The following is a 14,698-nucleotide window of genomic DNA, read 5'->3' as shown; positions in this document are numbered from 1 at the left end:
TTTAGATGCCGATAAGAAATCAAAGTCATATTTTAATCCATTTATATTAACAGTGACTTTACCTTTTTCATTATTAATTACGGCATCTACCAACTTAAGAAAAGGTCTACCAAAGATTAATTTAACATTATCATCATAGACATTTATTATATAAAAATCAGTTGGCATTATATTATTAGCAAAGTTAACTTCAACATTTTTGATTATGCCTACAGGTTTAATTATTTTATTGCTAGGGAGTTTAATCCTAAGATCAGTAGAAACTAAGCATGGTCTATCACTTAACTTAGAATAAACTTCATAACTCAGTGTACTTACCTGGGCTTCCATGGAGCAATGAATGTTGTTGAAGTCCTCGCCGTTGATGGAGCATGAAATTCCAGTTGAAGATTCCTCAATCGGCAGCTAAACAATAACTTCCTCAGCAAGTGACGACTCCGGCTTTACTCCAACCACCCACTTCACTTCAGAGACAAAATCACTATCCAGCTCCTCCTCTTGGAATAATTTCTGCAGCATCTCCCCTGTGCCTTGGCCATTAGCATTTCTCCTTAGTGGTATTTCTGGTGGAGGCAGCTCTTCTTCCTCCACTAAGTCCTCTACTGGGAGTGGGCCTGCACACTTGAGAGTACTGCCAAAGTCCACTGGCATCTAGCTCATCTTCTCCATTTCTGTCAAAGGTTTTGCACTAGCAAGACTTCTGAAGTCACTCTTGTTTTCCTCTTGAAGTGCAAAATTCTCGTACTCCTCTTCCTCAATTGCGTAGGACATTGGAGTTCTTCTGACAGATAGCTGATCTGGGATGGTGGCAAGATTGGGCGCCTGGTGCTCCCACTCCTTCACTGCACTGCATCTCCTATCCCTCTCAGTCTTGGAATTCAAACAAACTTCCGACAGAATTCTGATGGCGTCATCCAGCTTCCTGTTTATGAGTGACCCTCCTGCGCAAATGTTCAGTCGCTCAAAATCCTTAGACTTCAAACCGTAGTAGAAGATTGATACGATCATCTCTGGAGTGATCCCGAGTGGTGGTCCTTGTGTCCTCATTTCCTCTAGTCTGTCCCAAGCTTCATCGATGTCTTCATCCTCCTTCTGCTCAAAGCTACATATTTCCTTTCTCAACTTGTGCACTCTAAATGGAGAAAAGAACCTTGCTAGAAACTTCAGCTCGAGAGTTTCCCAGTCTCCCTCAGCTTCTACTGATGCAGCTTGGTACCACTTGTTAGCCTTGTCTTCAAGGGTAAATGGAAAGAGGTTCCAAAGCACCCACTCCACTGGAACTCCATCTTGATAAAAGGTGCGGCACACTTTCTTGAGTCTCTCCAGATGCTTGTAAGGATTCTCGTCATCTTCTCCACTGAACTGGTATTCCGCAGCAATCCGAATGATTCCTGGCTTCAGCTCATAGGATCCTGATTCCGGCTTCTTGTTTGAGACTTGGAACTTCAAATCCGCGGCTCTTGGAGTTAAGTACTCCGCGAGTGACAGATTCCCGTGTAAACTAGACATAACTAAACTAACACAAAACACTAAACAAAAGATCTAGGGTCAGTTGGATCCATGCCACTACACAAAACACTAAACAGAGTTGCTGCTAATAGTTTAAACTAAACTCAATAGATAAACAAAGAACAAATAAAGCGCAAAGTAAATGAATCTAAAACAATAGATATTAATCTAATTTAAAACTAAAAGGTATTTAAAAACTACAAAGCAAACTTAATTAACTAGAACTAACACAAGCAAAAGGCAAACTAATCTAACTATCAAAACTAGTAGTAACTAAATTAACAAAAGATTTATAATAGCTTAAACGATAATTAGAGAGTTCCCCGGCAATGGCGCCAAAAAAGCTTGTTGACAGCACTTACACGCCAAACCTTATACTGCAAGCGACAATATCGTAGTAGCTTTTCCCCAGGATGAGTATCTTGGGTTTGTCAATCCAGGGCCTTAATTATGTTTAATATACTATTAATCTAATATTAACTTAATTACTAACTAATTCTAATAGATCTAAATAAGCTATTAAAGGGATTAAGATCGTTCTAATTATAAGCTAAACTATAATATAATTATACTCTAATCTTAATGCATAAAAGATGAAAGCAGAGTTTAATCTAAAACACGAGAAAAGATAGGATTTAACATGGCAAAAGGATTCCTCAAGAGATATGAGACAAACAACCAATTCACTAAGAACCATCTTGTGATTAGATATAAATATTAAGTGTTGGATAGACATGATCATGAATGTCAAGGACCTACTCGAACCTTTCCCCGGCTCCACTGTCACTGGGCAAACCCGGTAATCGACGAACTAGTAAACCCTAACCATATCTAGCATGAGCAGATTCAATCAACTAATTAAAGTAGAGAGATCTACTAAAAGAACATGTAACTAGTTAACTCGGATCCGAAACATGCTGGAGTTAAGCATTGCAAGATATGGATCATAGATCATGAATAAACTAGGAGGTAAGTCTAAAAGACAAACTTTATTGATCAATCATCAAGACTTTATCAAAGTAAATAAGAAGTACGAAGGTTTTACTTGAGATACATCGTAAACTTTGAAGTACAGTCGTCGGGGTGAACTCGACGAAGATTGTGTCGAAAGATAAACTCGAGCCGCCTTCGGGAGACCTGGGGTCGGCCGACCCCCCTGGTTCCTTCCTCCTCTTGCTTCCGCCTTTCGCCGAGATCTACTTCTCGCCGAGTTGCTTCGCCGAGGCCCCCGAGCTCTGCCCTAAACTCGCGTATGCAATGTAATTCTCAATGGTCTAACTCCTATTCCCCTCGGGGAGGCTCTACTTTTATACCCCGGAGGGAATCCTATACATGGAAGCTAATTGGTCGGTTCTAAGAGTCCTAATCTCCTAAAACTAATATTCCCTTGTATATCCAAGCTTCCGAAAGAGTCCCGGTCGTTCACAACCTTCCTTGCTTGTCGATCAAGTCACCATCCTTTCCTTCCCGAAATAAACTCTTCCATATTCTGCAGCTGATGGTAATTCGACCATATCTCCCTCTTCTGAAGTCCAAATAAAGCAAACTCGGACTCCAAATTGTAGATCTCGAAAATATCTACAACTTTGGTGTACAAACTTTCCTCATTTGACGTCGTTAAGATCCCCGAAATAGCCTTCCAAGCTACTGCTGTCAAGAATCTCGAGAATATCAAGGATAATTCTCCTCCAAGCAATCTTTATCTCCTAGGACTCCTCCATAATTGGGCTTCATCCTCCAATTGGGCCTTAATTGGTTTTAGTCTTGGAGCCCGCTCATCTTAGCATGAATCCTATCTATCGAGAAATCTTTTAATTTACCTCAATTATTCCTGTTTTTTCCTGCAATAATCAATAATGCACAAAAAACAAAAGCATTCTCGAAAACAGGGTTAATTGTTAGCTAAATACTATAATATTTATGATTATCTACTGAAAAAGATATAAAAAAGATATAAAACAGATCATAAATTTAGTTCATAACAGGCGTCAACAGGAGTGCCTCCCCATCCCCGTCCCCAGCACGCAGGAGGAAGCAGGCAAAGAGGGAGAGGGGTTGCCTGCAGCAGCAGTTGTTGGCCGGCAATGGGGGGATGCGGTGGCGGAGGCCTCGAGAAGAAGAAGCAAAAAAAGTAATGTCAGCTCATCTGTTGGAGGGCCCGCCCGAGACGGACAGAGATGCAAAAGCAAAAGCAGAAAGGAGGGAAGCAAAGGCAGCACGAGATAGACAAAAAAAAGCGGTGGGAATTGATTCCGTCCCACAACTCGACTCGACCCGTGTCGCTCAAGAATCCGATCCATTTAGAGATGGCAACGGGGAATTCCCCGTCGGGGAGTTCCTCCCCATCCCCATCCCCAGCACGCATGAGGAAGCATGCAAAGAGGGAGAGGCGTTGCCTACAGCAGCAGTTGTTGTCCGGGAATGGGGGGATGCGTTGGCGGAGGCCTCGAGAAGAAGCAAAAAAGTGACGGCAGCTCATCTGTTGGAGGGCCCGCACGAGACGGACGAGATGCAAAAGCAAAAGCACAGAGGAGGGAAGCAAAGGCAGCACGAGACAGACAAAAATGATGATACCTCCTGTTCCATATCCATCAGCGGTTTTGTTCACAAGGTTCTAGTGATCGTGCCTGCAAATTTTGGTGAGCTTTGGACGAGTTTTGATTGCTCAATCATCGAGTTTTCCGAAGATCGCGCACTGAAAAACCTCTCTGGACTCTGTTTCTCATAGCACCGGTTGAACCGACGCTTTCAAGGTTTATGCGTCGGATCGACCAGTGAGTGCTTCTCTCTGAGTTTAGGGTTTTCTGTTGTTCTTCCGTTGCACTGGTGCTTTCTCTCCATAGAGCATCGGTTCAACCGGTGAAGCCATTTTGCGTGACGTTTTTGCACGTTCAACTGGCGTATAGAAACTCATCGACGTCGGTTGAACCGGTGCTCGGGACACGACATTTTGCTGAGCCTCTGGTAAATTGCACCGACGCTTCATTTTTGAATGCGTCGGTTTAACCGGTGCTGGTAATTTCGTTTTGGGTGCTCATCTGGACAACTTCATCCGGCGTTGCTTCGCCGGTTAAACCGACGTCGGTCAAACAGCCACGTCAGATCATCCGGTGCTCTTGTTTATCTGCTGCAGGCTCTGTACACCGGTTAAACCGACGAGGTGCCTCTGTGTAGGTCGGATCAACCGGTGTATATACCTTGTGTTGATTTTTGCGCTGATTTCTCGTGTTAGCTTCCGCGCTTGCTAACGTTTGTTCCTAGGGTTGTTTTGTGTTAGTGTAGCTCCTCTATAGCTACTCTACACTTCACCTAGGACTTGAGGGTTGGGTGCGAACTTGAAATCTTACGCCGAGCTTTCAATTGCAAGATTTTTCAATTGGCTCCCATTCACCCCCTCTGGTCGCCCTTTCGGTCCCTTAATCTATGTGTGTGTGGCGTAAACGACAATTACTTTGGGTTTGGAAAAATATATGGCGTAGCCAAGGAAAGAAAGGCTCATGATATCATCGGTCAACCAAACAGTCCGCATAAACCATAGCATCCAGAATCACATGTACGGCCTCCATCCATCCAGGACGATTCATACCATCTATTTTCATTCATCAAACCAAACACTACCATTGTAGCCGGGAGCTGACCAAATACAAAAGTAGTGAAAAAGATATATAAAAGTAGTGATAAAAGAAGTAAATGAATCCAACAACAGTGGAGGGATCAAAGCGATGGGTCGGGGGGCTTGAGCCCCCTACCACTGCGGCTGGATCCATGAGCCAGCAGCACCCTACACACCTTTGACGACGACATCAAGGATGAGTGCGACGCCAAGGTGATCTTCTACACTTGCCACTACCGCTGCTTCTGCGGGTGCAAGAAGAAAAGGCACATGGCAGAAGCGTGCAAGCTTCCGTGCTGCAGCTGTTGCACCGCCAGGAAGCTGTTGCACCGCCAGGAAGAAGCTCGACCTCGTCACACTGGCCGAGACGTTCTCGTCGCACTGGCCAAGATGCCCTCGTCGCGCTGCACCCAGCTTTAATTTGCTCCGGCTGCAACCCGGCAGCCTATAAATGTCTCTCCTCTCTCTCTTTTTGGTTATGAACATAACATGTCTTTTGTGCTGACTCTCCATCTCTAATAGGCGGCGATGGCGGGGGTTGCTTCCCTGACCACGACGGGTGCTTTCTGCCCACGCGCTCGCTCTCCCGCGCTCACTCGACGCATATAACAAGTTGTTGTAGTTGGGAGCTGACCAAATATAGCATATAACTAAAGTAGTGATAAAAAAAGTAAATGAATCCAGCAACAGTGGTGGGGGTCAAAGCGATGGGTCATGGGGGCATGAGCCCCCTACCAGTCTAGTTACCGATACTCCTCTTGCTTGTCCGAGTGCGCGTTATAGAGCCTCTGCCGAGTGCTATGCGAGGCAGCATTACGCACATGCATGCTACTATGCGTGCTTCTGCGGCTGCAAGGAGAAGGGGCACATGGTAGAAGAGTGCAAGCTGCCTTGCTGCATCTGCTGCACCGCCAACAAGAAGCTCGAAGTCGTCCTCGTCGCACTGGCCCTAAGACTGCACCCACATTTGCTCAGGCTGCAAGCCACCGGCTGGTACATATGTCGGCTGTCTCTCTTTCTCGTTCATTGCATAATGTCTTTGTGTTGATCTGACTCCATCTCTAACAGACTAACATGCAGCGGTGGGAGTTGCTTCCCTGACCACCACGGCTGCAAGCACGTCACCGGCCACCTCTCAATAGCGAGGATTTGTTGATAGGAGGGGCCAGGATAAAACTCATATAAACATTTACGTGCAAACTAATTTTTTCATAGAAAAACTTATATTTAGTGTCCTACAAAATAAAAAAAAATACTTAATAACCTTTGAACAATTAGAAAGAACTTGTTGTGTAAAGGACATGTAGCATATTATCTATTGCTAAAATATAGTACATATACATTTAGTTGCACAAACTTAATGGTGGCCATGGTCCCTGCGCCCCCCTTGGCTACACCACTGCCTCTGAACAGATCGATGATGATGCGGCGGTGGCATACCTACTAGCATCTGATCTCGGCCTCCTCCATAGATATGTACACGCATGCAAGCCACTCAGCACTCACATATAGCTCGCTCCATCAGACAAGTACTGCTCCCCAATACATATATTTACATGCATATAAGCCAGTCACAGTACTATATCCATATCTAAAATAATAATTAAGAAGAGAGGAGGTTTTTTCCGTGTCTAAGGCTTAGTTTGGCAACCCCATTTCCCAAGGGATTTGGGGGAATGAATGAAAAATTAGTTCAAAATCGTTGGAGAAATGGGAATCCCTTGGAGAAATAAGGTCACCAAACTAGCCTAAAAGGTTTGTTAGTGCTCCTCCCCCTCGATCGGCTTTCAGGCTCCATGTACACATACGTCCTTAGTTAATTAGCCGTACATACTACAGCTCCCTCGGTGCACTCCCATGCGCCCCAGGGACATGATAGGGCGCCACCGCCCTATCAGCAGCAGGATTTACGACACCTGTCTCATGATGCCCGTGGTAACATGGGGCGTATACAAGAATGCCGCCAGGACGTTGATGAACACCTTGCGCTGGCCCCACGTGTCGGCGCCTGAGCCTTATTATGTGGCACAACCAATAGCTGGGGCTCGCGCCATTTTGGGCGAACCACCACCAGCTGCTGGGAGCTGTGGTTGGCCGGCCATCTGCTGGCCCGGTTACCTTGCGAGGAGCACCACCTCCAACTCCAAGGGGGGTGGCATGTCCTAAAGCAGGCCAGGGTGGTAGATCCTGTGGAGGGTCAGCCCATCAAGAGAGCAATGCTGAGGCATCCAGCTCATGCTCAAGCTGACCCCTATGTGTGAGTGTGAGGCAATGGATGCGCTGCACTATGCCTAGCCCTGCGGCAAGTCGTCGCCACTGAAAGTTAAAGTTAATGTGATCCTCTCTAAGCAGTCAGAAAATATCAATGCCGCCAATTTTAATTCTCTGTGCCCTAGGTGCCATTGCGTGACTGAAAGAAAAGATGTTGGAAAACACCATCTTGCTTCTAGCAAATATTTCCTTCCGTACTAGTATTTTAACTCGAGAACAATTTATCGCAGAAGAGTCGAAGATGGTCGCGCCGTGCTCCCGGTCGGGTTGCTGTAGCGGTGGCTCAAGGCCGAGCGTGTCTGGGCCGGTTTGGTTTGCTACTACGTGACAGACATGGCACAGCGACGCAGCCAAGCCAGGCGATAGCAAGGCCATCGCTCAAGGACGTCTCGCCCGGCTGCTATTGGACGTTCTCACAACAGCCGAGCGCATCGCGTGACGGCAGATCGCGAAAAGAATGCAACGATTCGATTAAGCAATACCATTACAGTTTTCGTTAAACAATTCAACGATTCTGAAACAGCAATCACTTATATTCCAAATGTAAGCATACGGCATCACTCCTCCATTGCGTCACCACCCTCAGCGACCTCAACCTTCTGCTTCAGCTGTGTGATCTTTGTGGACAGTACCTCTGCAGAGAACAGAATCATGCATGAGTTTATGCTGTTCAATAAATATTTCGACACCCTGCAACCTTCATCCGTTACTAAGAAAGAACTCACCAGTCTGCCCCTTGGTGAAGCTGTACCCCTTCGAACTAACATAGGTTCGGGGATTCGGCAACTGGTGGTTTCTCAAGTATTCTGTCTTCCCCTGGTAATAATGCCAATAGGAATTTGGGGTGGTCAGCGAAGCAATTTGAATGGTTAATAACAGCATATTTCAAGTTATTTGATTTGCTCAGAAGGCATGCATGGCAAATGGTACCGTGCAAGATGCAGTGTTACAGTCTACTCAAATGAGCATTATTGGAAATAAATGATCAGATTAGAAGCGCAAAAACCACGTCTCCCTCCCCCTTTAACATCTGCAGTATTCTGATCATTTCAGTCACTATGCATACCTTGGTTATCACACAGACGTCGACGTTGCTGCCACTACCCAAGTCATTGAAGATACCAGCACAGATTGCCTCAGACACAAGTTGCATTCCCTCCTCCCTCTGCAGAAGATTAAAAAAACACTAATTTGATGCAAACATAAACAGAAACATTATATGATATCAACATTGAACTTTTGTAAATCAAAAACACCACCAAATGTATCATTGGTCAGTCAATCACCACAGAAGACAGTACTCTATTACCAACATAGTTAAAACTTTAAAGCAGGAAGTACTGCGCTGGTTTACTTACAGTAAGCCCTTCTTTGTACTTGGATTCAAACACCGACATTGCAGCAAGAGATCCAGAACCCATCGTGGCAAAAGGAAGAGTATCAGTGGAGCCGTGTGGATAAACCTGCGCATCGCAAAGTTAATGTCACTACCACCATAAATTTCCACACACAACAGGTAACAAACTGTTAGTACTCAGGTACTAACAGTGTGCAGATGTGGTCCGGTACAATCCACTCCACCAAGAACAAGGGCAGCGCTAACATGGCCTTGATACCTAAACATATATAATGGCATAAGCAGGTTAGATGTCGACACAATGCCAAAAAGTCGTAAATAGCCAGGCATGAGAGGAGCTCACCTGAAGAGGTGTGACTTGAGCAGCGTAAGAGCAGTCACAACTCTTGATTCGCGTCCCGATGCATAACGGTGAAGCTGTAGCTGGGAGCTGACCATATCTGAAGTATATAGTTAATAATAAAGGAAGTAAATGTCGGTAAGGGATTGAAGGGAAGAAATGGGAGCTGGAAAGGGCAGCAAGGCTTGATTCTTTTAGTCGTTTACCTGTAACAGCCTCTGTGTCAGCAGCAGTTCCTGCTCCACAGCAATATATGTTTGGCGCCATAAAGTGGATCTTCTCACAATTCTTATCGGCAACTATAGGCCCCTCAGTTGCCCTCGTGTCCGCCCCAAGAACAACCCCGTCCTAGATTGAAAAGAAAAAGGGTTTAGTCTTATGTTAGCCTCAATACTGGCATCTGAAACAAAGCCCATTGAAACACATGCAAGGTCGTTCATATATTAGCACTTGGCTAACTGGCTAAGAGCTGCAAAGGTACACATTATCACATACTAGAAATTGGTATAGAACTGTTAATGCAAAAATACCATTGATACAATTTTATAAAATCACAAATTGATGCAAAACAGGATTTGATCAGCACCTGCCAGAGTATCGTCTGCCGAGTATTTCTGTGTTAGGATGATGAGGGAAAAAAAAAGGAAACGTGCGTGTACATTGTATCTTGTACGTAATGGACACCAAACCCAACAGGACAAACGGAGGTTGGTTTTCCTCTTTCAGCAATTGCCGGGCAAGTATGTGCTGCCAAAGAGGAAAAATAAAGTGGCAACGGCAAGTGCACCTGAAAGACGAGGCCGACGATGGTTGTCCCCGTCTTCCTGAAGCCCGGGAGCTTGAGCCCCTTCTTCTCCAGCATGTCGTTCCGCCGGCACAGGTCGAAGCTGAAGCCGCCCTTGGCCGGGAGATCCATGGAGCCCGTCATGGATTCGAGCCTGCACCGCGCGCGAGGGCACCACCGCGGATCAGGGTCGCGGCGAATCGCCACGGGCAGTGTAGTGCACGCGCGCACCTGATCTGACCCGAGCTCGATCGGAGACGAGGCGAGAGCAGAGAGCGGCGAGCGGCGAGCGGCGAGGCTTTCCTCTTTTTTTCTCTTTGTTTGTTTGTTTTTTTTAATCCGAGCTCAGTTGAGGCAGAGTTTGGGGTTGGATTGGGGGAGAAGAAAGAAAGAATTCTTGATGGCATTCCTTTTGTTTTGGACGTTGGCCCATTTGCGGCCCAGTCGAAGCCTGCGCTCGGCCCATGTTTTGTACTGAGACGGTGAGACCTACTAAGATTGAGCCCGCGTACCGCTCCAAACATTTTATTTATTTTTATTTGATAGTAAAAGGTTTAAGAGTACGTATAATTTAAATCGTAGTAGAAAAGCGTAGCCATTCTCGTTGCTGGAACTACTAATGCTAGAATAAAACAACATTCTCACGTTGTGGTCTCTCATCCATCTTGCATCTTGCAACCATAAAATAGCCAAATATTTATTTTTTTTGCGAATATAAAATAACCAAATATGATTGTAAATCCACTGCATGTACCGAGCTATATATGATAACATATAGCTTCCCAAACTGAATAATCGGAACCCAATTAGAAGCTACTGAGTGAAATCGATTGAGGAGCATGCACCGTCTTATATTACTATTATTCAACGGATCATTAATTCATATGTATATATATTAAAAATATTTAATAACGGTGGCCTCTATCATTGCTCTGACGAGGGTGGCATGCAGGAAGATCCTCCCGGCGTCCCTAGACACCATCTTGGTCAGCTCGTCGTCGTCTGCCAGGACGTGGCCCAAGCAGTCCGCGGCGGCGCTCCCAAGCTTGTTAGCGCACTCGGAGTACTTGTTCTTTTCCTCATGTGCCACTGCTTTTGCGATTAGAGTTTTCCCACAACCTGGAGGGCCAAACAGCAGGAAGCCAGCTTGCATATTCACTCCAAACATCTTAAAAGAAAGGAAACAAAGAGGGTATCAAAATACTACTCAAGTGTATAGATTACTTACAAAAGATTGATAAGGCTTTAATAAAGATAAACACTATGGATGTGTATGAACTTATTGAGAAATAATAAAGTGATCTTAATTTTGGAATTCTACCTCTGATAATTAAAAATATATTATATTAAATGAAAATAATTATATACTATAAAAATATTTTTATAATTAGTCTAGCAATTCCAATATGGTATTGCCAAGCTTATAATCCTTTATATATTGATAGTCAAAGCTGAATAAGTTTGACTTAGGACAAAACTAGATGCACTTGTATTTCTAATAGGAGAAAGCAAAAGGTAAAAGTAAGAATTGTTAACAAATTTTCCGGGTACAGTAAGCTCAATTCAGTTCACCTCATAATCTTCAGGATGCTTGATACAACGAACAATGCAGCGATCAAACTCTTTCCTTAATGAATCAAGACCTCCAACATCATCCCATGTGACATCAGGGACAGAAGAAAAGCCCTCTCTTCTCAAAGATGGTTGGACCAATTTTGTTGCTTCCTTCAGCAAGTGAAGTCAAGAAATATATTAAAAATGCTAATCCATGGGGATCTGATAAATATCTAACAACAAAATTGAACTAGAGGGAAAGGCATACCCATGATATAAAATATAATACAAAGAGGTGGCAAGCAAAGAAACCAAGTGACCATGTTACAAATTGTAGCAGGGTACAAAACATGAAATTTAAACTAAAAATACAAAGGCTTTGGGGGGAATACGTGTCCTAAAACATAAAATAAGAATATAAAGGTTTTGGCCTTTGGGGGGAGGGAATGGACCAAGGTATAATCCTAATCTAGCTTCACTGGATAATTTAACAGAAGTTCTTGGACATGTGTTGTTGATGAAAAAGGTGCAAAGCTTACCTCAAAGTCATCCATGGTAATGTGTAGGCCCTCCACCTCACCTTCATCCCAAGGTTGTCTCCACCAGTCATGCTTGCTATTCTCATCAGCATTTTCACGGCGATATTGAACTCTTCTTTTATCAATTATTCTCTTCATTGCTAGATTCCCCGCTTTATCCACTAATGCCTTCAGGTCAGCACCAACAAAACCTGGTGTCGCCCTAGCTATCTTGAACAAATCAAATTCGCCTTCAAGCCGAAGATTCTGAGTAAGCATCTTCAGTATCTATTTCCGTGCCATCTCATCTGGAACACCAAGAGAGATCTCTCGATCAAACCTTCCTGGCGTTTGCAGGGCTTGGTCTACAGCATCAGGCCTATTTGTGGCTCCAATGACAATAACATAGCCAGGTTTCTTTTCAGATGATTCAACATCCAAATCACCGCCACCCGATCCAATATTCTGGTGGAATTGATCCATACATGTCATTAATTGAGTAACTATTCGTCGTTCCATTTCTCGTTGCAGATTCTCCCTCTTGGATGCAATCGCATCTATCTCATCAATGAAGACAATCGAGGGAGCAGTCCTATAGGCCTTCTGAAACAAGCCTCGGATGTTTTCCTCAGAAGCTCCTGCAAGAACATTGCCATCCGAGGTGAGCTTCAGCATAACTCCTGACAGAGAATTTATCTTTGCGCAGGAATGAATGTGAAACCACATGAAGAAAAATGTATGGTCCCATTTACTGGTTAAGACATAAGGCCATAAGGGTGGGGGTGAAAAGCTGGATCGCTACCAATTGCTTTCAAATTATATCTTCACATCTGAATCTTTCAGCACCCATTTAGTATGATTCTGATTTCATGACTGCTAACCAGATTTAGCATGTGGTAGTGCCTTGTTAGTGACACCTAACAACAAACTATTGGTTTATGGATAACTACACTGAAATCAGAAAAGGAAAAGTTGCTTCGGATATTGACAATGCACAAATACAGCTCATCCTTTTCTATTGATTCCTTAGTTGTACAAACTATTAGCAACAGCAAACTTCCACGACTAGGTTTAGTATGTTAAATCCGCATCTTACAAGGCGGAAACTACTATGAATTTTGCACCCTCACTGATGATGTCTAATCTAATCGAAGGGCATAAGCAGCACATATTCATCATGCAGCAATCTGGGGGATTCCAAATAAAATACATTGTGCAGCTTATATACTATTGAAGCGAGCAACAACTAGAATGTATAACAAAAAGTTGTCCATTTGAACCTATTGAACAAGAATAGCAACGGATTTCACATTTCAGCAGCTATATGGCACGGAAGCCTATGGGGCAAGCAAGGACTAAGCGTCATCGTTCATTCACCAAGTTTTAGTTCCATCCAGCAGTAGACATGATGAGCAGCTAAAAACCCACCTGTCCAGATATGTACTCAGAGCATGTGAATCCTCCCCAATTTTGATACAAGGGAACAAGAAAACATACCAGATACCCCGGACACTACTTCCGGAGCGGATATCTTGTAGAATGGCACACCAGTCTCATTGGCAATGGCATGTGCCAGAGTGGTCTTCCCACAGCCAGGAGGGCCGTGCAGCAGCAGCCCAGCGACAGGCCTAACCCCCAGGCGATGAGGCAGCTCCGGATGGCACAGGGGCACCACGACCTCCATCATCAGCTCCTCTATCACCGCCTCCATCCCACCGAGATCGGCAAACCGCGGGCCCTTCTCCCCTCTGGACAGTGGACACTGAGTCAGCAGCCGGGGCCTCTGGCTTGGCATCACCGCCGCCTCCACCATCGGACGTGATGAGGCGGCGCGCCTTCTCTGCCGTGACCTCAATCTCCAGCTGCTGGTTGTTAGCGGCGGGGGTCCGTTTGGGCGTCTGGGAGGCGTACTGGGAGCGGAGCATGGCCTTGGTGACGTCGAAGGCTGGGGACGCCGGCGGGTGCGAGGCCTCCTCGGAGACGGAGGTGGAGGAGGAGGCGGTGGCGTGGGCGTCGTGGCGGTGGCGGCGGGAGGCGGAGGAGCCGTCGTCATCGGAGGAGGAGGAGGCGGCGGCGGCGGAAGAGGGGGAGGGGATCGAGGCCAGCGCGCGGCGTACGGCGACGGTGAAAGGCTCGAGCTTCTGCCGGCGAAGCTCGGGGTGGTGGACGCGCAGGGTGTTGGCGACGTACTCGGCGATGGAGCCGGACAGGCCACCATTCAATATGAGGCGGCGGAGCTTCCACTCGAAGGACGCCAGTTGGGAGCGGCCAGAGCCGCCGTGACGCGGCCGCTTCGCCATGGGTGCAGAGGGGCAGGTGGAGAGAGTCCCGACAGAGTGGAGCTCTGGGGGGCACAGGAGGCCACGCGATGAGAGGAGAGCTCGCCGGCGAGGAGGTGGAGCGGAGGTAGGCGGAGGGGCAGGCCTCGTCGTTGGCTGGGGAAGAGGGAGGAGCGGGCAAAGCCCTAATATAATAGCAGCCTTGATCCAACGGCTGATGTTTTCCTGCCCGTTTCTTCTGTTGCAAGGCCGAAACGAAAGAATGAAAGCCCAGTGAACATTTAAAGCCCACCAGAGTCTTCCTTTACCAGCAGGACTTTTTTTTTCTTTCATTTGGTTTGGATCGTGTGCGATTTGGGAGCTTGTTTAGAACTTTTTATTAGTAGTTAAACTATGATTGCCAGTTGCACTTCAAGGTATTCACCAGAGACAGTTACTTGAATTTTCCAAACTTATATTTGGATTTCTTACTA

The 14,698-nt window shown here is 45.6% G+C and overlaps 1 protein-coding gene, 1 non-coding gene and 1 pseudogene across 3 annotated transcripts; 1 reads left to right on the top strand and 2 right to left on the bottom strand.

The window, feature by feature from the left end:
• The first annotated feature begins 1,023 nt into the window (after positions 1-1,023).
• On the top strand, positions 1,024-1,125 carry LOC120701712. Its single transcript, XR_005686268.1, has one exon. It is a non-coding gene; the product is annotated as a small nucleolar RNA R71 (small nucleolar RNA).
• A 5,527-nt stretch (positions 1,126-6,652) lies between these two features.
• Positions 6,653-10,235, bottom strand: LOC120697263 (proteasome subunit beta type-7-A-like). 2 transcript variants are annotated; one of them, XR_005684398.1, is made up of 9 exons: positions 9,878-10,235; positions 9,297-9,438; positions 9,094-9,190; positions 8,940-9,009; positions 8,752-8,856; positions 8,460-8,558; positions 8,119-8,209; positions 7,870-8,027; positions 6,653-6,786 (listed from the first exon to the last, which is right to left on the bottom strand). XR_005684398.1 is itself a non-coding variant. In XM_039980422.1 (8 exons), exons 1-8 carry the CDS (start codon positions 10,016-10,018, stop codon positions 7,951-7,953), a joined length of 822 nt encoding a protein of 273 aa, XP_039836356.1. In that variant the 5' UTR covers positions 10,019-10,235; the 3' UTR covers positions 7,838-7,950. The 2 variants fall into 2 exon arrangements, 1 of the variants encoding a protein (XP_039836356.1); XM_039980422.1 differs by lacking the exon at positions 6,653-6,786 and having other exon boundaries at positions 7,838-8,027.
• Positions 10,236-10,749: 514 nt separating this feature from the next.
• On the bottom strand, positions 10,750-14,346 carry LOC120697259 (annotated as a pseudogene).
• Between the last annotated feature and the right edge of the window lie 352 nt (positions 14,347-14,698).

The sequence above is a fragment of the Panicum virgatum genome, chromosome 3K (genome assembly GCF_016808335.1).
Source record: "Panicum virgatum strain AP13 chromosome 3K, P.virgatum_v5, whole genome shotgun sequence".
Lineage (NCBI taxonomy): Eukaryota > Viridiplantae > Streptophyta > Magnoliopsida > Poales > Poaceae > Panicum > Panicum virgatum.
The sequence above is the reverse complement of the archived record's forward strand: the minus strand, read 5'-3'. Positions and strand labels throughout refer to the sequence as shown.

Coding starts and splice junctions, on each gene's coding strand:
- LOC120697263 (XM_039980422.1), bottom strand. CDS start 10,018: ATGACGGGCTCCATGGATCTCCCGGCCAAGGGCGGCTTCAGCTTCGAC. Junction 8,559..8,751: donor AGTACAAAGAAGGGCTTACT/GTAAGTAAACCA, acceptor AATCTTCTGCAG/AGGGAGGAGGGAATGCAACT. Junction 8,210..8,459: donor ACGTCTGTGTGATAACCAAG/GTATGCATAGTG, acceptor CATTATTACCAG/GGGAAGACAGAATACTTGAG.